Source organism: Ctenocephalides felis, unplaced genomic scaffold (assembly GCF_003426905.1).
Source record: "Ctenocephalides felis isolate EL2017-DRISC unplaced genomic scaffold, ASM342690v1 CF-g0.4_SCAFFOLD_03572, whole genome shotgun sequence".
Taxonomy (NCBI): domain Eukaryota; kingdom Metazoa; phylum Arthropoda; class Insecta; order Siphonaptera; family Pulicidae; genus Ctenocephalides; species Ctenocephalides felis.
Genome location: NW_020539726.1, coordinates 22,481,739 through 22,509,623, shown reverse-complemented (window position 1 = coordinate 22,509,623; position 27,885 = coordinate 22,481,739). Strand labels below are relative to the sequence as shown.

The window sequence follows — 27,885 nt, the reverse complement described above, 5'->3', positions numbered from 1 at the left end:
CCTCCCCCGGGTAATATTTCGTGATTTTTTGGCAAATTCCCCTAATACTGATAATATTTTTTTTAAAAACAATCTAAATTTTAAGAAATTTAAATAAGAAATTTCAAAAAATTTCAAAATTTAAAAAAAAAATTATTTCTTACAAAAATCTGAGAATATTTCAAAATTTTCAAAAAATGAATATTTTAAAAAAATATCCAAATTCTTAACAAAAATTAAAAAATAGATTTTTTCCAATAATTCCAAAAAAAATCGAACTTTTAAAAATCTTATATAATCTTATATAATCAAAAAAATCAAATTTTAAAAAAAAATTGAATATGTAAACATACACATAACTTATGTGTTTGTGGAATGCGTTCGTCGCCCAATTTAATAAACACTTATAAATTTACAATATGTATTTATTGCTATTCCTATTTGCAGCTGAAGACATATTTAGATCTATATTTTCAAGTAAAAACAGATATCACCACTGTCTGATTTCAGACCGTCCGAAGTAAGTATTAAACTTGGCTTTCAGGTTCAAGGCTAAAGTGAAACTTTTGCAAGAAAAATTTTCATTGCAAGAAATGCTTTCTATTGATCATTCTCTAACGTACACTTTGATTAATGGATGAAACAATAAATTGGTCATTCTGAATAGAAAATGTACTACTAACTAATTATGTTAAGTAGCATTCAATAATAATGCAAGTAACCGTGAACAGTAAAACAAATCAAGATGAAAGAAAAATAACACCTTAGTTATAAAAGAAAATTCATTTATATGAATTTATTTTACAATCAACTTTTATAATAATGATCAGGACGCCGAATCACTGAGGTTAAAATACTGCAATCTATTTTTACTTTTTATCCCACCAAATTCAAATTTAGAATGTCTACAGCTGGGTGGCATTCGCCACCAAAATTACTGATTATCTTTCTAGGCAGTTTGTAATTATATGAAAAATAAAATTCCAGCAGTCTCAAAAAATCAGAAATTGATTTAATAAGAGTCTAAGACGGCAATAAATGAATCCATTTGATAAACCTGATAAATTTGAGAAGGTGCGTTGTAGACCACTAGTATTTTAAATATTAGTAGTTTTGTGAATATGTTTCGATTTAGACCAACCAAAAATTTGCTGATGTTCCATAATGGAATAGGCAAATATTTAAAAACTTTGCCAAAACTTATCATAACTATCATTTGCTTTACCTATGACGATATAAAAAAATACTATCGATCATAATGTTTACCATTCTATTTTTAAAAAAATCATAGGTACTAATTGATGTTTATTTCATTCGCTATTTCTGGAAAAGTTGGCACAGTAATAATGCTATGGAGTAATTTAGCTTCAACGTTAGAGTAGGAAATAAACACAATATTTTATTTTTACTCAAAATATTGTCAAAACTTTCTTACATTTTAAATTAAAGTTCAATGTTTACAGTTTTAAATCAATTAAATTCAGCTATTGTGAACAAAATCATAAAACTTTTATTAATAAATGCAAATATGCAAAAAGCACATAAGTAGAAAATTCATATTAAATATTATTGTAGAAAGTTCTATTAGTTGAACATATTTAGTCTCGCTCTTTTCAAGAATTAAAGTGAAAATTCAATAGTTGTCATGGCATTAAGTGAACATAATGAAGTGTAATTTATTGTCATGACATTAAGTGAACATAATGAACAATTGAGAAGTTAGAAGACGCTTTCAACTGTTTTTATAAGAAAAAGCTCCCAGATCCATTGGTAAAACTAATTTTATTATTGGCAATTATTGTTATAAAAACCAGTACTCTTCGACCATTTTAAAATTTACTCTAACAGAGAAACATGCTAAAATATAAATATAATTATGGGGTATATGAAATAGGTAAAAGTTGTAAAACTAGAATGTTTTTTCTAATCAAAATTTATTTCCATTTGTCTCTTGCTGAAGCAACGATTTAATTTTCAATACTAAACCAAAGTTATCATTTAACAACATACCATCAAATAAATTGATTCATTAAGAAAATGGGCTACTTTAAGATTGCAATGATAATACTTGATATATAATACGACATTTCAGTCGAGTTTCGGCAACCGCAGTGAGCACATCGTTCAAAATATTTATTTAATAGTATAATTTTGATTGTAGTGAATAGAAGATATTATAACGGGTTATTATGGATACCGAGCCACCTGACCCGGGTGGCGGTGAGTCACAATCGTTATCAGATGTTGATATAAATACAAGTAGTGAAAGTGAATTGGAGTGGGATAATAATACATATTATGTCACAGAAGGTGATAAAATTCATTGGGTTAATGATACTACTAATATTAGAGATAGATCGGGAATAATTAATAGGAAAGATGGTGAAACAACCAGAATTTATAATGAAAATAATGTAATGACTGGTAATAATTCAATAAATGACAGATCGGAAAGTACAAATAAAAAGTTAAAAGCAGATGTAATTGAAGAGGCAAATGTAAATCAAACTAGTGATAATAATTCAGTAGTAAATGAAAACAATGAAAAAAATAATAATTGGTATAATATGTGTGTAAAGGACATGGAAACTATTAAAGAAATGAAATTTTATCAAGAAACGGATGAAGGCCCATTCATAGTGCATGCTGAGAGTAAAGACAAAAATATTGGAAGATTTCACCCAATGGCAGTAGGAAGAATCTTTCATAAACATTTAATAAATTTGAGTAAAGATATAGAAGAAATCAGATCAATCGGTAAAAATAAAATAAACATAGTATTGAAAAATTATAAGAGTGCAAATAGAATAATAAGAGAAAATTTATTAGAAATATTTAACATTAATGCATATATACCTAGACACAAATTAATGAGATCGGGAATTATCTTTGATATAGACCCAGAAATAGATGAAAAAGAAATACTAGGCAGTATTCGAAGTGATTGTGAAGTTTTGGCAATTAAATGTTTAAAGGGTAAAAATAATGAAACAAAAAAGGTTAGATCACAACGAGTCAAAATTGTATTTAGAGGTAATAAATTACCGGAAAGAGTTTATATACATTCAGTGAGTTGTAGGGTTGAACCATTTATTCAGAAAGTAATACAGTGCCACAATTGCTGGAGGTACGGCCACGTTCAGGCCCAATGTAAAAGTAAAATACGTTGTAAAAAGTGTGCAGAAGAACATAAAATTGAGGTATGTAAAAGTGAATTAGTGATATGCGGTCTATGTTATCGAAATCATCTAGCGGATGATAAAGGCTGTGAGGTTTACTTAAAAAATAAAAAAATTAAAGAGATTATGGCAATGCAGAATATAACATATTCCGAAACAAGAAAGATAGTGCAAAACAATGGATACGCTGAAGCAGTTGGTAACACCAATCAGTTTAAAACATATGAAAGTAGTTACCCAGAAATCATTAATACTACTGCACGGAATTCAAGTACATCAAGTAGTAATAGGTATCAAATACTATCAAATTGGAAGGAAAAAGAAGAATATTATGACAAGGAAGTGTTAATGAGAATAAATAAGCCATATAATAGGAACAATATGAGAAAATTGTACAACAAAAATTTTGAACATCGGTCAGGGGTAGATTTAGTAGAAAGAGATGATAGTACTAACTCAAACAGAAGGAATAAAAGAAATGAGATAAGAGAAATATCAACTGCACGGAGGATACAATTGAGAAGTGATATTATGAATATAATTAAAAAACTAGAGGATCAGAGATATGGGATAGATGTAAATAAAGAAGAAAATATGAATTTGATAAAAACAAAATTAGAATTAGTTTTAGAAAGTTTAGGTAAAGGAAGTGAAAAAAAATCATTAGAAATGGTTTATTCTGAAGGAATTGATTAATTATTTATTTAGCAAAGATTAATGTGTAAGTACGTAGGTATAAATTTAAAAATGAGTTTAAGCATATGTGTGTGTATGTATGTGTATATATATATATGTATATGTGTATATATATATAAATATATATTGAAAAAAAAATAAGAAGATAGTTAAGTTTCTATTGTATTTATTTGTTTATTTTTTTAATTAATGTTAAATTAATTAATTATTGTTATTAATTTTTATATATATAAGGATTAAATTATGAGAATAATGCAATGGAATATTAGATCGTTTTATGCAAATAAAGAAAGTTTAGAAGAGTGGTTATATAATAAACAATTAGATATAATAGCATTATCAGAAACCTGGTTCAATAAGAACAGGCAGTATAATCTAAAAAATTTTAAATGTATAAGAAAAGATAGGAACGATAATAAAGGAGGGTCGGCATTATTTATAAATAAAAATATAGATAGTAGGGAATATAAAATAAATTTTGAATCAGTCGAAGATAATAATTGTCAAATGTGTGCAGCAGAAGTTAACGTTAATAAGAAAAAAATTTATTTGATATCATTGTATGTTGTTCCCAAAACGAATATTTCAAAATAGCATTGGAATAGATTATTCTGTAAAATCCCAAACCTTGTATCATAATGGGAGATTTTAATGTTCACCATTATGCGTGGGGTTGCTCATATAGTGATAGATATGGTAATGAACTATTGGAATCAATTGAAGAAAACAATTTATATTTAGTGAACAATGGAAGTCCGACTCTGGTATTCAAAAATACAAAAACGGTGGTTGATATAACTTTATGTTCATCAGAAATAATAAATAAGATAAAGTGGGAAGTGCAAAAGGAGTCACTGGGATCTGATCATTTTCCAATCCATGTTGAACTTAATGTGAAAAATGACAAATATATAAATACATCAGTAAGAAAATGGAATTGTAAACGAGCAGACTGGGATAAATATAAATCCGTTATAGAAGAAAAATGCGAAAAGATAGATAATTCTACAACAGAAGTTAGTTATAGTGAATTATTAGATTGGATTGATAGTGCAGCTAACAGCAGTATACAGATTAATAAGGTGACGAATAAAACCAGAAGACCAATGTGGTTTGATAATGAGTGTTTGGATTTAATTAAAAAACGAAGGGAAATAGAAGCAAAATACAGAAATAATGCGAACTGGGAAAACTTTATGGAATGTAATAGATTCAAGGCAAAAGTAAGAAGAATTTTCAAATTGAAAAAAAGAGAAAGCTGGAATAATTATATAAATAATATAAAACCTAAAACGCCCGCTAGGAAAGTTTTCAAAATGGTGAGATCTATGCTAAATATGGGTGAATCGGGAAATGTATCAAAATGTAGTGATGATGTATTAGATGTTCTAGTAGACAAAATAGCACCACCAGGAGTTAGTTACAATATTGATGAAGATTTAAATGGGTATGCGGAAATGGAAAATGATTTATTAAGTAAACCGTTTACAAAATGGGAACTAGAAAAAACCTGGAATAAAAGAACGGATACAGCGCCTGGATTAAATAATATTCAATATTCAATGTTAAGAAACCTTCCAGAGAAAGGTAAACAAATATTACTAAAGATAATTAATAAATATTGGAAGAGGCCTGAATTAATTGATGACTGGCATATTAATAAAGTGATTTTATTAAGAAAACCAAATATAAATAAAAATGAAATAGATGCTTATAGACCAATAACTTTAAGCTCGTGCATAGCCAAGATAAAAGATAGATTGATAAAGAGGAGGCTAGAATGGTGGTTGGAACATAATAAAATATTCCCAAGAACTCAATTTGGTTTCAGAAGAAAACATAGTACAATGGATAATTTAAGTATATTTATTAGTGACATATATTTGGCATTTTCTAAAAATACATATGTTGTAGCACTATTTAGTGATATAAAGGGAGCTTATGACAATGTAATACCTAATATTTTAATGGATAAATTATTAAAGTTAGGTTTGCCATTAATTTTTGTACGAAGTATAATTTATAATGTTTTCCAAAGAAAAATAGTTTTAGAGATGAATGATAGAAAATATGAAAGATACTTATACAAAGGACTTCCGCAAGGGGGTATACTAAGTCCTTTATTATATGCTTTATATGCTTATGACTTAGAAAAAATTTGGGTACCTGGAACAAAGATCTTACAATATGCTGATGATGTTGTGATTTATGTAGAAAGAAAAACATTAAAAGATGCTTTGGAGATTATGACAAACAATATTGATTTATACAATTTATGGTTGAGCAAAAATGGTTTAACATTATCAGAAGAAAAAAGTACGATTGGTATATTCACTAGACATAATAAAAGAAATTTCCCAACAAGCATTCAAACAAAAAATTATAATATAAAAGTTCAAGAAATAAATAAATTTTTAGGAATTTATCTAGATCAAAAGTTGGCATTCAAGACACATATAGAAAGTATTAAAAAAAAGACAGAAAAAAGTATAAATATATTAAGAATGTTAAATAAAACTTGGAATGGTTTACATCCAAGTTCAGCATTAAACCTATATAGAGTATTAATTCGACCAAAATTAGATTATGGCTCTTGGATATTTAGTAACAGTAGAAAAATTCAAGATTTAGACAAGATTCAATATCGATGTCTTAGAATATGTATAGGAGCAATGAAGTCAACGCCAACAAATGTGTTATTATTGGAAAGTGGAGAAATGCCATTAGAAATAAGACGAAAGCTCTTATGTGATAAATATATTTTGAAAAACATAATAAATAATGAATCTGTGTTGAATTACAAACTGATGGAAATATGGAGATGTATAGACAGGAGCACATATTGGATAAACAAAAAAGTACCAGACATTCTAAGCAGTTTTCAATTTTTAAAGGATTATAGGAAATTTAACGTAGCCCATGGAGTTCATCCATATTATGAAAAATTGTATTATAATAAAAGTACGATTGTAGTCAAAAAAGAGTATAAAAAGTGGATAGAACAAGATGGACCTAATAGTATAATTTTGTATACGGATGGGTCGAGAAATAATGTTTCACGCAGAGTTGGATGTGCAATATGGATTGAAAAGGAAAAAATACCCATATGTTATAAACTCCCGGAGTTTATTTCTATTTATTCGGCAGAATTAATAGCTATTCGTGAAGCTGTTAGAATAGCTAAAATGAATAAGTATAAAAAAACTATGATTTTAACAGATAGTTTAAGTAGTGTAAATAAATTAGAGAAGTTCATGAATACAATAGAATTTGAAGAAAAAATATATTTTGAAATATTGAATGATATAGAGATAATTACAGGGATTGGAAATAACATAAATATTGGATGGGTACAAGGTCATATAGGTGTGGAAGGAAACGAAAAGGCCGATGAACTGGCAAAAGCAGCGAGTGTAAGCGGAGAAGAATATAATAAATGTTTATATGGTGACATAATTAAGAAAATTAAAATTAAAGCAGAGGAGAGATGGAAACAAGTATGGAGAGAAACATCGCAAAGAAAAGGAAGGCATTACAAATTATATAATGACTGTATATCGTTCAAACCATGGTTTGAAGAGTTTAAAAACGAAGAAAGAAGTTTTATTGTCACCATCAGTAGGATAAGAACCAAACACGGAAGCTATGCGAAACACTTGCATAGAATAAAAGTGATAAATTCAGATAAATGTGAATGTGGAGAGGAAGAAGGTACTCTGGAGCATATAATTCTGGAATGTAAAAAATATGAGGAAAACAGAAAAAGAATGTTAAATTATATATATAGAAATTTAGATATTATCAAACCGTTTAACTTAGATCTATTAATTTGTAATAAGAATAGCTATAGAGTAATATATGAATTTTTAGTTAGATCAAAAATTAAAATATAAATATGTATATTTAAAATTATATAGAAAATATTTAAGTTAAAATGTATGTTATATGGCTAATTGTATAATAAGAGGAAGCCAATAAAAATTAAAAAAAAAAAAAAAAAAAAAAAAAATAATACGACATTTAATCACGTTTAATTGCTTGTTTAATTTGCTTTTTAAATTTGGTATTAATGATCCTTGTAATTCAAACAATTTCAAGTTTAAATATTATTAGGCCAAAATTGGAGACCGTTAGAGAAATATAGGTCTGGGATTACAGGGAAAATAGGATTATTTTTATAGAAAGTCTAGCATGACATTTTCATTAAAATGCAATGAACTGGCGCCACTTTCAGTACCTTAGACGACATTACAGTATACGAGGTCTGTTCAAAAAGTTTTCGTAATTTTCGTTTTTTCAAAAAAATATTTATTTATTCGTCTACATTAATGTGGTCCCCTTCAAAGTAGTCCCCCCCAGATATAATACACTTATGCCAGCGTTTTTTCGAAGCACCCTTGATATTCACTTTTTGATATGTCCTTGAGCACTCTCGGCGATTTTCTTCAATCGAGGAAAACCGCCGTCCTTTCATGGGTCTTTTCAACTTTGGGAATAGGAAAAAGTCACACGGAGCCATATCTGGTGAATTTTTGCACTTTGCAACACTTTATTTCATTTTTTACGCAAAATTTAATACAAATTCTTTGACTTTTTCAATTCTTCCATTGTAAAAATCGCCGAGCTCAGAAAAACACGTCGAACCTTAGCCACTACCACAGACAAAGTAAACAGTGAATATAGCTGAAAATTTCATCATACTTTAGGGGCATGTATACCAACACAATAAAAAAAAATATAGGGCATGTATAGTTGGCATGTATACCAACACAATAAAAAAAAAATTTTGACAATCAGACACTCCAGACCCGCGAAATTTAATTATTAGTAATTCCGGGTACTTTTTGAACAGACCATGTATTCATATAATGAGATCTGGCTCGTTGAATTTCTGCCGAGGAAATAAATAAGCAATAAATGAACCATATGCTATTTCATATTTAACGTCAGAATTTCAAGTTTTACGAGTTATTTAGTGACTCCTTGAAAATATAGATCTGAAGGGAAAATAGCTTTATGGTGCATTTCTGTGATCAATATGAAACCACTATTAGAAATATTAAATACTAATCACAAAAAGATAGGACAACCTCTGGGTTGCCTTATTAAGTAATTATTCTAAGAGCAGTTTTGATTTCTGTTCAATGAAAAATGAAAATGGAAATGAAAATTTTTGCATATCTTCACGTTTTGAAGATTTCAGAACATTTTGGCATACCTCAGAAAAAATTGATGTGGGTGTGTATGTTTTGTATGTACGCATTTTTTCGTCCACGTTTCGGGCGCACGGATCAACCGATTTGAATAGTTCAAAAAACTTTCTGCTTGTTTTAAGGGGCACACCTAGTGTAACGGCCTAAAAAAGGTGATATTTGGGAATTTTTATTAAAAAAAATACTTTATCAATTTTTTCAAAATTTTAAGAATATATTAAGAATATATCCCAACAGAATAATTGCTTTTGGAAAAAAAATTGTTTGAATTTTTTTATATTAGATAATGTTACAATATTCATAATAATATTTGAACTATTTAAAAACATTTAATATTCCTCAAACATTTCGTTACGGTACGGGAAGTTCCAGCAATTTGCCTTAAGGCGTAATTATTAATTAAAGTAATTTTTGATAGATATGATTAACTTTAAAATTTTCTGAATCATCATAGATTGAAATGCATACATACAAATTGTTTAATTAATCAGATGTTATAATAGTAAAAAAAATACATAGTCTTGATTTGCTTCAAAGATAATTCGTGATATTCTCATTCATTAAAATATTGCATGTATAGTTTTTGAATAATATCGAAAAAAAAACTTTAAAATATAATTAAGAAGTGTGTTTGCGAGTAAAAATAACCAACAGGCGCTGCTGTGCAACAAGAAGTATGAAAAAAATTAATAAAATATGATATGAGAATAAAAATAAAACAAAAATTCTAACAAATATGTAGAACTTTGAATAGTATATATGATATAAAAATAAAAAATGGTTAAATCCTGTAGCGAATCCAATTAAAAAATATTCTAGAGGAAGTTGAAGAAATTGCATTGCAGGAAAGTGCATTTCCAGTGGTATTTTTGTATATGAAACGTTGCATTATTCGGAATAATTTATTCCAGTAATAATATACGTATGTAACTCATTCCTATCATAAATGTATGAATGTTTCAAGTTATATACACGATGACTCAAGTCTTCTTGGAATATATTATATTCGGATAATCTAACACATGCAAATTACATGAAGTCTACAGAAAATAAAAAAATGACCGTGACCGTTTATGGTTACATATATTACGCGTCATGTATTTGACACATTTCAACATGCCATTTTAAATAAATATTAAATACTGATAAAGAATTGCTGATTTTTGAATTAATGGATAAAGGAAAATTTCAGGGAAATACGAATCTACTCACTCAAAAAATATTTAAAATAATTGATTGCCATACAAATGTATCTTAACCACATATTGCTCTTTCTTTGTAACTTAATATCATTTTAGAATATGAGTTATGAAATACTATACTTTCTTAAAAAATTACTCCAGACAGAAATAGAACATTATCCAAATGATTGTTAATATCAAATTACCCTTTGTTATATATTTTAGTTTCGAATAAATTATTAAATTAGTTAGAATTAAAATGCTATAATAAATCCACTCTGCCAAACAAAGTCACAATCATCAAAATAATTAACATATATATTTGCAAAATAAAGGATGATACGCCATAGAAAGCATTTTTAAGTTTCTAACCTTGATTAATAAATGAAAAAAAAATTGTATCGACTAAAATAACTGAAAAAAATAAGATATAGAAACAAACAAATAATATTTTACAATACTATTTCCATAAATAACATGCGTAGTGCCCGGAAATCTTATAAAATTAGAATGCAATCCTAGCCAAAAACAATTTCAAATGACATTAAATGCATTTATACAAGGTTTTTCTTCGCATAATGATAAATAAACTGTTTTGATACATGTTTTGCAAAATCAGCAAATTTATGGTAAGGCGCACATTGGTTAAAAGATTATCAGTAAAAAAGACACAGTACAAATTGAACGTAGATTTAGACTAAATAACAACATTGTCAAAATAAATTATGATGAAGTGTTTGGTAATTATAATTTTGAAAGATAAGCTGTAAATCATAAACATAGTAAATGAAATACAAACGCATTCAGATAATTACAAAAGCCGTCTCGAGGATCAACCAAACACACTTGCCAGAACATTACTAAGGAATAACACTATCAAGGCAAGATTTAAAAAAAAATCGTATTACATTAAAATATGTCAATTTTAAAAATCACTCTTAATGGTCAGACTTTGAAAATTAATATAAAATATTGGTATTCGTATTTTGCCTTGAGGCAAGTTACATGAACTTCCCGATATGTGTAAATAATCGATTTAATCAATACAAAATAAATTAATTTATGATTAAAAGTATTCCGAGTGGATTTATTGCACATCATTGAAAACGAATGAACACGTTCACTCGGAGTATTTTCTAAAAGCAAATTTTCAAAAATCAATAATTTTTATAATTGAACCAGTTTCCGTAATGATTTAATATGTTCAATAAGACCAAGTACTCTATCGTTATACCAAGTAAATCGTCTAATTTTAATATTAACAAATGTCAAAAGAACTACTCATTTTCTCAAACTTTGATGAATTTTTAAAATTAAACTACTTATCGTAAGTCCGTAATATTTCAGTAAGTTCTATAAAACCACGATATATATCGCGAAAACAAGTTCCATAAAAATCGGCCTAATTTTTTTTTCATTAATTACAAGGAAACGGCTCGGTTGATATTCACCTAAAACTAATCAGTATCATTCCCAACTAATATCTTTCGTACAGTTTTTGATTTTTTAAAATCGATCCGATAGTAAGAGCTTAAATGTGGACAAATAGTTTAACACTTCTTTTCAAATTACAAAGAAACGGCTCAGCAGATCGTCTCACAAAACTGACAAACGATAATCCTAATCGAGATACATCGAATGGCTTTTAAATTTTTAAATCGGTCCAGCAATTTTTGAGAAAACATCAATTTAAGGTAAAAAATCTATGTGAACAGATTTACACATACGCACACATATACTTTTTCCAAATTTAGTCTCATTCGATTCAGAATAGCGTGAAACGTCGAAAAAACATAAAATTAGCGAAACGTATTTTTTGGTGAAAACAAACTTCTCCTTCGAGAAGTTAAAAATAATTATTTATTTATTCAGTTTTTTATGTCATTTTAACATTTGTGGTTTATGTTGTTGAAATGAGTATTTGAGGGGTTGCGTCCCACAGATTGGAAACCTTATATTGTCAATAACCTATATATCAGCCTTAACCTTATATTGCCAATTGTTTTCTTCGTTGTAGTTCCTTCCTAAATTGTAAGCTAGTTTTCGTTCATCCAGCCAGAAAACTTCCTCTATTAGATTATAGTACCGAAAATCAATAAAATATATACAACACAGTCGTAAATATAGAGAAATACAAGTTCTATGTCGAGTTAAATAATGATTTTGAATGTCGAGTGAAATAATGATTGTTACGTGAATTCGATTCAGCATTGCGAAAAGTATTCCATAAATATTAAATGTACTATTAATTGCAAACAATTTGTGGTAAATTGAAGAACGTATTGCTATTTTGAAAATTAGATAAGATATTACATTCAAAATCATATAGTATTGAAATTATTATCCACGAACTAACAAATCCATAAAACAGAGGCAAAATATTTGAAACCATAACCATATGAACCACCGTTCATAAAACAACCTCAAAAGTATATGATAATTTAATATTACACATTATAGTGGTAAAAAAATGCATTAGCAACTACTGATTTCGGGTTCGATACCGACCTTGGTCAGCCTTATATCAAGCAGTAGTAATATCAGATTTTCACTTGATTATAGATCTCAAATATCACGTAAAGTGAAAATAGCCTTTTGGGAGATTCTTGCAATATATAATCACATCCCTATTAGAATTATTTCTAATATAATCTTATTAGAAAAAAAATGGGCAACCACTGGGTTGTCTTCTACAACCATGCAGTTCAGAAATAGGTTTAGGTAGTGCATCACAAGAGCTTAAGAACATATTGTTCTGATTGCCTTATATCAAGCAGTAGTGATATCAAATTTTCACTTGATTATAGATCTCAAATATCATGTAAAGTGAAAATAGCCTTTCGGAGGATTGTTGCAATATATAATCACATCCCTATCAGAATTATTTCTAATTTAAGCTTATCAGAAAGAAAATGGTCAACCACTGCGTTGTCTTCTACAAACAAAGTTTAGAAATAAGTTCAGGTAATGCATCAAAAGAGCTTAAGAACATATTGTTCTGATTGCCCTATATCAAGCAGTAGTGGTATCAGATTTTCAATTGATTATAGATATCAAATATCATGTAAAGTGAAAATAGCCTTTTGGGGAATTGTTGCAATATATAATCTCATCCCTATTAGAATTATTTCTAATATAATCTTATCAGGAAGAAAATGGTCAACCACTGATGAGTTCTTCATATAAAGTTTAGAAATAGGTTTAGGTAGTGCATCACAAGAGCTTAAGAACATATTGTTCTGATTACCTCATATCAAGCAGTAGTGACATCAGATTTTCACTTGATTATAGATTTCAAATATCATGTAAAGTGAAAATAGCCTTTGTGTTTATTACATGTGTTAATTACATGGACAAAACCAAAAAAAAGTTCGGTTTTTGAAATCTTATCTAAAGTAAATACACAAAAAGTTGGAATGCACTCTTTAAAGTATTTGAAGTATTTAGTAGGTAATATCTCAACAAATAATTTCTGACTTCATACCTGCCACTACAATCAGGAAGCGGGAAATTTCCAAACCTTCTGTAATTTCATTCTTTATTAATCTCATATCAGACTTCATACCTGACATACAATTAGTAGAAAAGGTAATTTTAGAACCTTTAATTTCCTTTATCTGGTAAATATTATCAGTAAATGTGATAAAGCTTTTACCAAAGTTGATGTTTTGGATTGTTACCAATTTTGTATAAAACCATCATAAAGTTTATTATATTTATTATAATTGTAAGATAAAAATTTAGATTCCTCATCTTTATATAAAAGACATGAATGTTTATAATTATAATAAATGTTCACATATCTCTATATAGAAACTCATGCAAACATACATTTACTTAATAATAGGAATTAATATATTTAATTATTTATTATGTATATTTCACAAAATATTATATTTTATATTTTATGCCCAATGAAGAAATAATTTAATAAATCGTATATAAAAATGTCAATATTAAATTAAAATATGTTTATATAAGTATGTGCAAAGATATACATTTATTATTATTTAATTATATTTGTTATTGTTTAATTTATAGCCATATAAATAAAGTTACAATAAGATTTATATGATAGAATGCATATTCATTCCATTAATATATAAATCGCCATGTCAGTCATATATGTCTGACATACCTACGCGATTTGGTGAAAGAAAAAAATTTAATAACAAATTCAATATTCCAGGAATTTTGTCAAAAAAAATTTTTCTTTGATACATTAAGTTTCCTTTATATATTTTTAACTATATTGTTATCTAATAACAATTTTTAATTGATAATTTTTTTCTGATATAATCGTGGCGATTAACGTGTTAAATTTATATCTGTAATTTTAGATAATTTGATTTGATTTTTTTCTAATAGTTTTTTTTAGTATTTTTTAATTGATAAATTTTTTCTGATATAATTGTGGCTATTAACGTGTTAAATTTATACTTGTAATTCTAGGTAATTTGATTTGATTTTTTTCTAATAGTTTTCTTAGTATTTTTTAGATTTTTCATTTGATTGATTTCTAATAGTGTTTGACTAAAATTTCAAGTTTTTTAAAAAAAATGCTTGTTATAACTTCCAATTATATTTTATTAATATTTTTATTCAGTTTTTATAATAAATCACTTTTATTTAAAAAATTAATCAATATACGAAAAAACTTTTAAATTATATAATAATTCAATCGCAATAAAAAAACGTGTAAAAATACATTTTAAAACAGCATGTTATTTTCAAAGAATCTATTTTTGTTTATAGCCTAATTTCATAATATTTGACAAACGGAAATTCTAAATTTTATAAACATTTTGATTGAAACAATGTTATTGTTTTGACTTTAAGAATATTTTCAAAATTTTAAACTATTTATCAACATATTTATAACATAGCAAATTTATAACATTTTATAAATACAAATATTTTTATTTACAACATAATTCAAAATGTTATTAATCAATTTTAACCAAAAATGGAATTTGTTATTGGAGTTAAATCTATAAATTTATATTTCTTTATGGGTATTTAATTTAAACTTATTTAATTAAACCTTCATTATGAGTAAATTTAAAAATTAGATTTCGTACACGTCAAATATTATAATTTATGTCGTACATGACAACATTTAAGGAGTTTTATGAAAAATTTTGAAGAATTTTTTTTTATTAAATTTAAACAGCAGTTATAATTTATTTAAACAGCCAAATAAATTAATCAAATTAATGATAATAAATACGCATCAAATAAACACTGATAATATATACATTAACAATTTTTATAGTGTGATAATATAATATTCGAATCTATTTTGAACTACTATTGGAAACTTTAAATTTAAACAATTTGCATTTAACTTTGAAAAACGTTTCCAAAACTTCTCAATTATGAATTCAGTGCAAAACTTCCAATATTATTTAATTAGTTGATAAAGGTCAGATAAAAATTACTAATAACTGATAAGGATATTCATGTATTATAATAACGAATATTTTGATACAAATAAATTAATAAATGTTGAGTAATTACTGTAGAATATGAATATTATCATTTGAGTTTAAATTATGGAATAGTTAATATTATAAGAATTGTACTTCAAATGAATATCAATCATGGTCATGGCCAATAAATTAACTTATGGTATATTAATGAATGAAAAATGAAAAGAAATATTTAAGAACATCAACTTCTTAGTTATAAATTCAATGCAAAACTTCCAATATTATTTAATTAGTTGATAAAGGTCAGATAAAAATGACTAATAACTGATAATCTTATCATGTCATGTATAATAATAATGAAAAAATTTATCAATGGTTCAAATAAATTACTAATTGTAAGTGCTGACATAATTACTAAGGAATTTGAATATTATCATTTAGCACAAAATTAAGAAATATTATGAATAAAGTTTTAATTTTTTTTATTAAATTTGTATGTAGCAATCAGAATAAAGTGTTTCTATGAGCTACAGTGAGAACATAATCTATACAAATCTATAATGTAAAGTAGAAGAAAAAAAAATAAATAAATAACTAACTATAATAATAATAATAACAAATAAAAAGTTTTAAATGAATTCCAAATATGGTTTTAATGAATAAATTAAAAATGGTATATACAAATTTTATATAAATCATAAATGGTTAAATATGGTAAATAAAAATGTGAAATAAATAATAAATGTTTAAACATGGTTAATAAAAATGTTAAATAAATAATAAATGTAGTTAAACATGGTAAAAAAATGTTAAATAAATACATGGTAAAATAAATAAATATAAATAAATAAATAAATAAATGGTAAATGGTTAAAATAGTAAATAAAAATGTTAACCAAAAAGTAAATAAAAGAGTAAATTCAATTCTGTATAAAGAACATGAATCATGATTATTATCATGGAATAATTAGAAAACATTATTTGAGGATCCAGAGTATTCAATAAATTATAATCTTCATAAAGATAATAATTGTACAATAATTATAAAATTGAACTTTGAAAAATATACTATTGCTGTTATAATAATTAAAAAAATATTTAATAAATCATAATTAATTTAGAGTATTTGAAATCATTATTGAAATACTCTGAAATCTTCATTTGAGGATCCAAAATACCCTTTCCCAACCCAATCTGTATAAAGATAATCATTGTAAAATAAATATAAAAATACATCTTACAAAATATAGTATTGATGTTATAGTCATGTGTAATTAGTAGTTAAGAACATATATTTTAAATAATTTTTAATAATTTTAAATAAAATGTTATTCAAATTATATATAAATAACTAATTTATATGAAATATTTCGGATTTGTAATTAGAAGACCAGAATACGCCATATATTGAAATATTCTCAAATTATTGTAAGAAATCGCTTTTTCTTAAAATTTCAATAATTTTCGATTTTTTTTTTTGAAAATTTGATTTTTATTTTTTGAAAATGATGAAACATTTCGAAAAATTGAGTTTTTTGAAACTATTTTTTTTTTTGAAAATTTAAAATTTTGTTTGAAATTTTTTTTTGAATAATGCCAGTATCTACGAAGCGACTAGACCTGCATGTGCCAAAAACTAATCAGCACGTCTCCTTATCAATACGAATCGAATGTTTTTTGAATAATTGAAATCGGTTGAACCATGTTCCCGAAATCGTCGACGAAAATTTGTACACACACACACCCACATACACACATACATCCATTTTTTCTAATGTATGCCAAAATGTTCAGAAACCTCTGAAACGTAAAGATATATAAAAATATTCATTTTCGACTTTTTTGCGATTACTATAACTTACCCTACGGGAAGTTAAAAATATTTAAAGAAATAATGTCATTGAATTTATATATAAAAAAACCTTATTTCCCATGTGGAATATTTCAGATTCCTTGAGAATCCAAAGAATATGAACACGGGGTATTCTAATATTGTCTAAGATCCCAGAGTACCCAGTAATTGTATAGTTTATAAAGATACTCCTTTGTAAAATGTTTAAATACATTCTACAATATACGAGGTGTGTTCAAAAAGTACCCGGAATTACTAATAATTAAATTTCGCGGGTCTGGAGTGTCTGATTGTCAAATTTTTTTTTTATTGTGTTGGTATACATGCCCCTAAAGTATGATGAAATTTTCAGCTATATTCACTGTTTACTTTGTCTGTGGTAGTCGCTAAGGTTCGACGTGTTTTTCTGAGCTCGGCGATTTTTACAATGGAAGAATTGAAAAGTCAAAGAATTTGTATTAAATTTTGCGTAAAAAATGAAATAAAGTGTTGCAAAGTGCAAAAATTCACCAGATATGGCTCCGTGTGACTTTTTCCTATTCCCAAAGTTGAAGAGACCCATGAAAGGACGGCGGTTTTCCTCGATTGAAGAAAATCGCTGAGAGTGCTCAAGGACATATCAAAAAGTGAATATCAAGGGTGCTTCGAAAATTGGAAAAAACGCTGGCATAAATGTATTATATCTGGGGGGGGACTACTTTGAAGGGGACCACATTAATGTAGACGAATAATTAAATATTTTTTTGAAAAAACGAAAATTCCGGGTACTTTTTGAACAGACCTCGTATACCATCGTTGTCATAGTAATGTGGAATGTTCCATCAAGAATAAATATTTAAAGAAATAAAATGTTATTCAATTTATATATAAAAAAAATATTTCATATATGGAATATTTTAGATTCCTCATTCGAGGATTTAGTGTACCCCATATATTGCATTGTTTATAAAGATAAATATTACAATTCACTTCACATTATATACTAATGATGTCATAGTAATGTGTAAAGACAAGTCAAGTATAAACATTTAAAAAAAATCTCAACTTACGGCTCTCGTAAAAGCGGAGCAATTTTGTAAATGGCCTCAAGAAACGTCTCATCTTTGCACCATATTTTAGGCGTTCCCGGTTGTGTATTTACATTTAAAATTCTAAATAAAATGCACAAAATCACAGCAATAACCGCTAAAAGAGCCGGAGACATCACGCTCACACAAAAACACCGTCCGTTCTGTTCGCATCACTGATTCATACTGACTTACGGAAAATATTAACAGGCGTCCGATTGTGTTATTTTACTACACACTAGATATGAAATGGAAATTATTTTTCTGATGACTGAATTATAAAAATATTATAGTAATTTTTGAAAATACATTGAGTGTTCAATTCTTGGAAGAAATTTTAACAGTTGTGCATTTTTTGGCAATCTGACAGAACTGACAAATTAAAATGATTTTACAGGTTAGGTTTGTATGGGGAGAACTTTTAGGCGTATATCTATTTGACAGTTGTCGATATATCGAACAACGAATTTAAAATCATCGATAATATGAAATTACTAACTAGTCGTGTATGGCATCGTGCCTTAAGGCAAATTGCTGGAACTTTCCGTACCAAAAATTTAAATTAAATTAAAAAAAGATTAAATATGTTTTAAACTTTGAAAAAATTAGATTTTTGAGAAATTTTTAATTTTTGAAAAAAAAAATTACTTTTTTGGCAAAAAACTTTTGGAAAAGAATGTTTTTTTTAGTTTGAAATATTTTGAAAATTTTGAACTTTTTTTGAAAGCAATCGCACTGCTTTAACTGCATAGAGACGCAATATCAAAGCGCGTAAGCGCCGCGTCACCGTCTAACGCACAAACGATGTTACGAAACCCACAGAAATGTAAACAAAATTGATATACACATTATTAAAATCTCCATAAAATGTCTAATAATTAGATGTGCATATGTCTAATGATCACTTTTGACCTCAAAATGACAATGTTTTTTACTTTTTTTACTAGATCTCCGAAACCGCTAGACCTGCCTTTCCAAAAATTTGATCAGTTCTTCATCTTGTCCATACAAGTAAAATGTTTTTTGAATTATTAAAATCGGACGCTCCGTTCTCTTAGTTACCGTTTTTGGCACTTTTTGCCCCGTTTCTTCGAAACGTCTAGACCTGCCTATGCCAAAAACTAATCAGCACGTCTCCTTATTAATAGGAATCGAATGTTTTTTGAATAATTGATATCGGCTGAACTGTGTTCCCGAAATCGTCAACAAAAATTTGTATCCGCACAACGCACATACGCACATACACACATACATCCATTTTTTTCTAAGGTATGCCAAAATTTTCAGAAACCTCTGAAACAAAGATATATAAAAATTTTCATTTTAGTTTGCGATTACTATAAGCTACATACCCTACGGAAAGTTAATAATCCATTAAAAACTATTTAAAACAAATTATACTAATCATTATTATATTTAACTAAAATTTACCATGAACTGATCACTAAGCGTAAGTGGCTTTTTGCCTCAAGGCTGTGGTTCCCAATCCGCGTTCTTCGCTCCCTTGCAATTACCAAGTTAATTAATTACAAGTTGTTTGATGATCATTTTTGACCTCAAAATAGCTTTTTTTACTAAATCTCCGAAACCGCTAGACCTGTCGTTCCAAAAATGTAATCAGTTCTTCATCTTGTCCATACAAGTAAAATGTTTTTTGAATTATTAAAATCGGACGCTCCGTTCTCTTAAAAACTGAGTTACCGTTTTTGGCACTTTTTGCCCCGTATCTTCGAAACGGCTAGACCTGCCAATGATAAATCAGCACGTCTCTTTATCAATACAAATCGAATGTTTTTTGAATAATTGAAATCGGCTGAACTGTGTTCCCGAAATCGTCAACAAAAATTTGTATCCGCACACACACACATACATCCATTTTTTCTGAAGTATGCCAATATGTTCAGAAACCTCTCAAACGTAAAAATACATAAAAAAAAATATTTTCGATTTTTTTGCGATTACTATAACTTTGCACTACGGGAAGTTAATAATCGATTACAAATTATTTAAAACGAATTATATTAATTACATTAATCACATTATTATTAATTACAGTAAGTGGCATTTTGCCATAAGGCCGTGGCTCCCGATTGGTGTTCTTCGCTCCTTTGCAATTACCAAGTTAATTAATCACAAGTTATTTAAAACGAATTATATTATATTTAACTAAACGATACTATTGTGGTTAAAAAAAGAGATGAACTATAAACTGAACAAACTAGGCGTTAGTGGCCTTGTTGCCTTAAGGCTGTGGTTTGCAATCCGTGTTTCTTGATCACTTTGCAAGGCTCCCAAAATATTCGTATTACAAATAAATTGGAACGATATTAAAAAATGGGCGAAAATATTAAGTTTATATTCATATTGTTACATTAGACTGCATATTAATTTGTAGTCTTATAGTATCAGTTAAGTTTATGAAATGAAATTGTTAAAAAAATTAGTAGAGCACCGAATTTTTTCTCACACATACAAATCAATCACAATTTCGGGCTCAATCGATTCAGATTCACTAGAAATGACGAAAAAACATAAAACTAGAAAGCCAGATTTTCTGGTGAAAACATAGTCTTAACTGTCAGGAAGTTAAAAATCCAAAAAATAATAATTTAGAATTTTTACCTTAAGTAGTTGAACGATCAGCTTTCCGACTACTGAAAATCACATAATACGAATTTAAATAGTTATTAATATATTAATAACTTATTACTTTAACTTTTACGCAATAACTTAATTTTTTGACTTCTTAAAAAATAGAATAAAGTTAATTTTTTTAAATGTTTTAAATTTTGCAGTTTATAAAATTAAGTATAGATGTAAAAATGTAATGCCAGTATTCAAATTATAAAATAATATTTACTTTTAACAGTAACATGCTAAAAACCTAATTTTGAATAACAAATATATTTTGCTAATTTCGCTAGAGAATATTGTTATTATTAATTATTATGATAGTTCATTGATGTTTAGTTTAAAATTAAATTAGCCGATAGCCGCGACTACATTTTTCTAAATCTTATGCATTTTGTTTTAAATAGTATTATAATGGTCCAACATTCTAATACAATTAATAAGATAACTTTGATGAAAAAAAAAAGAATAAATAGTCTATATACATATTTATTCATTATCATATCTCAAACAATATACTTAATAATTATTAATTTAAATATTATCTATTTTTCCTGAAACAAAAACCACAAAAAATTACTTAAGAATCAATATTGTAAAAAATTGTAAGATTGTAATATAAGTGAATACTACCTTTTGTTTATTTTTGCTATTCTTAACGCCTGTGCGACCTCTTACCACGACTTCTTGATCTCGACCTGCGCGAAGACCTCGATCTCGACCTACTCCTGTGCCTCTTGTATGAACTGTCTCGGTCCCGATCCCGTGATCTGCTGCGACGTTTTCTATCTCGAGAATAAGATCTTGAACGTGATCTATGACGATGGGTATCTCTAGAGCGAGATCTATGCCGTCTCAGACTGGACCTAGAACTCCTTGCGCGCCCTCGGGAATAAGAACTCTCAACCGATCGTGAACGATGATCTCTATCATGTTTTCTGTCTCTAGATCTCGACCGCTCTTTTACCGGTTTGTACCTACTACTCTCCCGAGATCTCGACCTTCTATCATATGAAAGAGATCTGCTGTCTCGAACAGATCTTTTTGCTTTCTCATTCTTTTTCATTTTCGCATAATCTTTACTTTCTTTCATACTCATTATATCATAATCTTTATCAGATACTCTTTTATCTCTACTTTTACTGCTTTTTTTAGTGGAAGACCTTCTGTTTCTCTCTGGACTTGCTGATTTTTGTGATTTTTTTCGGCAAAGATTTGTTCTTTTTTCTCGTGAACTGTGGTTTGATGATTCAGAAGTCTCTGATGTCCGAGTTCTAGAACTATTGGAATCAGAATCTGTATCTGAATCTATGTCAGATTCACTACTACTTCGAGAAGACTGTGATTTTTCAGATCTAGATTTCTTTCTAGATTCAGATTTTTTCTCGACTTGGACATTTTGTTCAATCTTTGGCACATCACTTTTGTTTCGATTGAGAGTATTTTGATGAGTATTTGAAACTGATGATTTTGCATCTGCTGGATACAATGGTAATTATGTAAGTTTTGGCTAATAAAATACCGAATTAAGCAAAAGAGACTAAAGAGTTTATTTAAGAGTATTACAAGCCGCATTATTAAAAAAAAAACACATTCACATGAAAAAAAATAGCCTGACTCTACATTTAATGCTGCATATAAGTAAATTTAAAATATTGCCAATTTATTTCTTCGAATACCCAAGGACATTAATCTTTCTTTGTGGATCACCATTATTAATAATTGATAAGATTGCTTAAATGAACAAATGTTGTATAAAACTATGTGAATATAAGATTGTACTATAAAACAAGTTTAATATTATTTGTTTAAATGTTAAGATTATAGTAGAATAAAGTTAATATAATTTACATTGTAATTAATTATTAATTTTATAAAAAAAGAATCAACTTTATAAAACTTCAATAGAAAATTTGGAATTAATTTAATAATAATAAGTAAAGATCCATTTTCAAAGGTTTGGAGAGAATATTATTCCATAATTTGTTAGACAAAACAAAATTATCAACACCTATAATATCAAAATGCATTAATTTACAAATTTATAAATATAATACATACCATCTGGATTCCTATAATATTTCTCACCATCACCACGACCTGATTTAATCTCTGGCTCTGCATTCCTATCAGACTCCTTCAGTTCTCTAGATGTGGATGCCCTAGTCTTTTTCATGCCGTCTTCTTCTGCTTGTAGTTTTGCTTCTATTTCTCTTGATGTCTTCTCAAACTCTGATCGTTTTTGCCGAATCGCTCTCTAAAATAATATTGCTTCTTAAGATACATTTACAGAATAAATGATAAATGAACGCAAACAATTTTTTTTTAATCTTTGCCAGATCATTGTAATATATAATATTGAAGATAATATACAAAAATGTTTAAAATTTGAATTGATAAAAACATAACTTTAATTTGAATGAAATACATTAATTAAAATAAATTATTTAAATGGTTATAAATTAAATGTTAGATAAAAAAATAGAATAGAAAACAAAGTGAGCTAATAATTTTAAGAAAAATTTAGAACACCGAACCAAATAGACTCTAAAATGCATAAAATTCATTACTGTATTATTGAAATGCATATTCATTGCATTTATATAAATGTGCTACGTTTTGTATGCTCAAAATTAATCTCAATGTAATCATGAAATGAATAATAATATGCAATATCAATTTGATATGCATTAATATAATTAAACACATTGCCATCAGTCATTTTGTTATTATGACTATTCTTTTTAAAATTAATTTAACAATACTCATATAAAAAAATTTGAACTAAAATAGAAGCTTATAAATCTAAATTAACATTCAATTCAATTAAAGAGAAAATCAAAGTAATTTCTGATTATTTGTAACATACCTCAAGCTCTAGATCTGAGTCTTTATTATTATCTTTACTACCATCTGGAGAATCGTCATTATCAGAATTATCTGACTCTGAACCACTCGATTCACCATAAATGCCAAGTCCTAATATCATATAGATATATTAAACCAAATATTAAATGCTGCATAATCAAAATCAGAAACCAAAATAATGTTCTATATAAAATTATAGTTCTTACCTAATCCACCCGTAATGGATGTTAAAGCATTCGTCTTGCGTAGAGTTTGTGCTGAAGTTTAAAGAAACAGTTGTGACTTGAAAAAATTCCAAATACGTAATGACTAATACCTTGAAAATTATTTTCTGAAATCTCATATAATTAGTTTCAGAAATAATTATATTTAAAGAGCCACTGAGCTCATGGAATTAAACCAAAAACACAATTCACAAGAAATTAAATTTGAAATAATGACCTATTCTATTTGCACCTTTAATTAAAATACAAAGAGACATTACAAAAAGATTTTTTCCAATGTGAAAGTCAATTGATGAAAACATAATAACAATGTATAATAAGCTTTCAATACCTGAATTTTTAAAACGGTTTATAGTATCACGACTTATTGCTAAAATTTCATCATTTGTCACATCAAGTAGAATTTCTGTAAGAGTCTGGCGCACACATAACATCTGAAAAGATAAATAAATTTATATTATAAGTTAATTCAATGGCACATTTGACTAGTAAATACAACATTTTTTGCATCAATATGTAGCCTGAGTAAATCATTTATCTTCTGAAGAAACAAAATTAATTTCATAAAGGTATTAGTGATTACATTCTAAGTATTTAAAATCTGAAAGCTAACATTAGAGGCAAAGATAATGCATATGAATTTCCAAAAATTATTTTAATATCATATTACACTTCATTTGATTTTAATCTACATATTCTACAAAAAAAAATAGCTAATATAAAAACATACCACATCCTGTAACCTCTCCTCCTTAGTCCTGAATTGTGATATAATAGGTGGTGGTTCAACTTTAGTCACTTTTTTATATTTTGGAACTTCTTGCTCTTCATCATGCGTAGATTTGCCATTAATGTCTTCTTCGTCTGTATCCGAGTCCTAGAAAATTCATTAAATGAATTTAGATTAGTTAATATTATCAAATAAAATATTACAAATGTATATACATATATATTTAGATATTTAAATAAACAATATCAATTGTAGTAACAAAATCTAAAAACTGTTTTATTAATAACTTTGTAATCTGGACTTGCAATCAAGATTAAAAATTAGATATCAATATCCATTTCTCTCACACATATAAATAAATACATATATAAAAGATATACTTGATATTGAATATTTAGGAAATATTCAAAAATATTGAATGTAATTAGATGTATAACAAGTATATTTAATTTAAATGAATGAGAGAACTAAATATAGAATCAACAATTTAGAAGTATTGTATTCTTCTTGTATCTACTCTAAAAATTTAGGCACAAAGTATCTTCAAATTTAACATGCATTAACTCTAATTTAGTAAGTTGTATCTTTTGCAAATTGAATTTTAATTCATCATGTTCATTTATAATATAAACATACAAATTTGCTCCGTATTACACCAGTGGAATTTTCTTGCTGTAGTTCTTTGAAAGCTTGCTCCTCGGCAAGTCTTTTTTGTTCTAACATAATTCTTCTTTGTTCTAAGTCTTGTTCCTTTTCCATTTGCTTCTGCTTTTCTCTTTCCATTTTCTCAAGACCTTGTCTGTGAAAGATTTATAGATTTTTTATTTAATTTTCTTTATTAGCACTACTTCAAAAGTGTTACAACAAGTATATTCATCAGACTGTGTATAACATTAGTTATAAATACAATGTACTGACAAATAAACAAAGATCACAATGGGCAGTTGAAATAGCCATAATTAAAATATACATCTATTTATACCAACAAACATATGGCATACTTTATATTATACTCTTGCTTAATGTCTATCTGATAATATATATGGGAACATTTATTTTCAAACCTTATCCATGCTGGAAGTTGTTTCCTCTTAGCTGCATCCAAAGTAATCCCAGCGTCAGGAAACCCTTGTTGAGGCTGAACATATTCCTCCTTATAACTTGATTTCTCTTTAGTTGATTGTTCAGGAATCGTCCAATATTCTTTCAGGGGTTGCACAGCCGGATATGCTGGTGGAATACTTGGAGGAAATGTACTAAATGTAGAATTTGGTAAAGCAGGCTCTTCTTTTGGAATACTTTCAATGTTAGAAATAATAGGAGGTGGTGGTGCCGTGATGTTTACTGAATTATTCCAATTCCAATTATTGCCGGCCGCTGCTGGGGGCCATGCTGGCTGTGAAACACCTCCAGGGTAATTCCAAGCAGTACTGTTCCATGCAGGAGCAGGAGGTGGTCGTATATTAATCGGAGTAATGTTGGGCGGTGGCGGAGCCGTAAGGGGCATGGAAGACTCTGCCGGGCTCGTTTCTTTCATTTGGATCCATTGCTGCGCTAAAGCCGCCCAGTCCACTTGGTCGGCTGATACATTGTCGTAAGCCGAGGCGTTCAGAGCCCATTTTGTGGGGTGACGCAGTGAATTTTGGCCCGTATACATTTCTAGTAATTAAGTTTTTGATTTCACTATTTATATGACGTTAAACTGACAGATAAATAATCTACACAAATAGCGAAAATGCATGGATTTAATTTGTGCCATTAACATAGACTCATTTATTTTTAGTTTTTATTTGATAAGCTTTGTTTAAAACGTGTCGCTTGAATTTTCCGCATTCAAGACAATATTACCGTAAAAATATGTTTACTTCGTTCAATGACTTAAATTAAAAACAATTGACAACACAATTCTTAAATAAGCCATTCTTAATATAGAATTATATGCGGAATGAAGTGAAAGCCGCATGAATCAAATTTATTACTTTTAAGGTGCCTACATTGTTAGCGCGTAAACCGTTTCAATTCAAAATTTTAAACTATGGGAGTGCATGTCACCTTAAGGCAAATTTCTGGAACTTCTCGTACAAAAATCTTGGTACAGAACTCAAAAAAATTACACAAAATGTGTACACTATTGAAATCTCTATAAAATATCTGTTAATTTTATGTACATATTTCCAATAAACATGTTTGACCGCCAAATGACATATTTTCAACTTGATTTTACTGAGAGTCCATAACCGCTGGACCTGCCTTCTCAAAAAATTAATCAGTTTTTTTATCTTATCAATACAAGTAAAATGTTTTTTGGATTATTAAAATCGGACGCTCCGTTCTCTTAAAAACTGAGTTACCGTTTTTGACACTTTTTGCCCCGTATCTTCGGAACGGCTAGACCTACATTTGCCAAAAACTAATTGGCACGTCTCATTATCAATACAAATCGAATGTTTTTTGAATTATTCAAATCGGTTGATCGGTGTTCCCGAAATCGTCGTCAAAACTTGTATCCGCACACACACACCACATACATACATCCATTTTTTCCAAGGTATGCCAAAATATTCAAAAACCTTTGAAACGTAAAGATATATAAAAATTTTCATTTTCAATTATGCGATTACTAACTTACCCTACGGGAGTTAACAATAACTTTTCGTGAGAACGTTTGAACACTCGTTTAAGAAAAATATGATAAATGATAAATGAATTAATATTAAGGGAATTTTATTTAGAAATTAAAGTATTTATTAAACTTTTATTGAAAAATAAAATTTGCTGATATATCTGCAGTAAATATACTTGGTAACTCACTTTTGGCCTCTAAGATGCTTCA

The 27,885-nt window shown here is 27.7% G+C and overlaps 2 protein-coding genes across 3 annotated transcripts in view; both read right to left on the bottom strand.

The window, feature by feature from the left end:
- The window catches only part of LOC113387721 (abhydrolase domain-containing protein 2-like), a 54,087-nt gene extending 35,121 nt beyond the window's left edge, over positions 1 to 18,966 (bottom strand). The window contains exon 1 of the mRNA XM_026625090.1: positions 18,582 to 18,966. Coding sequence (XP_026480875.1) covers positions 18,582 to 18,736 — 155 coding nt within the window. The 5' untranslated portion in view covers positions 18,737 to 18,966. The remainder of the gene's footprint in view (positions 1 to 18,581) is intronic.
- Positions 18,967 to 21,868: 2,902 nt separating this feature from the next.
- Positions 21,869 to 26,947, bottom strand: LOC113387590 (arginine/serine-rich protein PNISR). 2 transcript variants are annotated; one of them, XM_026624932.1, is made up of 8 exons: positions 26,117 to 26,947; positions 25,689 to 25,851; positions 25,053 to 25,199; positions 24,654 to 24,756; positions 24,305 to 24,355; positions 24,100 to 24,209; positions 23,292 to 23,487; positions 21,869 to 22,709 (listed from the first exon to the last, which is right to left on the bottom strand). In XM_026624932.1, the coding sequence occupies exons 1-8, from the start codon at positions 26,707 to 26,709 to the stop codon at positions 21,886 to 21,888; spliced, it is 2,187 nt and encodes a 728-aa protein (XP_026480717.1). In that variant the 5' UTR covers positions 26,710 to 26,947; the 3' UTR covers positions 21,869 to 21,885. The 2 variants fall into 2 exon arrangements, with proteins under 2 accessions (XP_026480717.1, XP_026480718.1); XM_026624933.1 differs by having other exon boundaries at positions 21,869 to 22,706.
- Between the last annotated feature and the right edge of the window lie 938 nt (positions 26,948 to 27,885).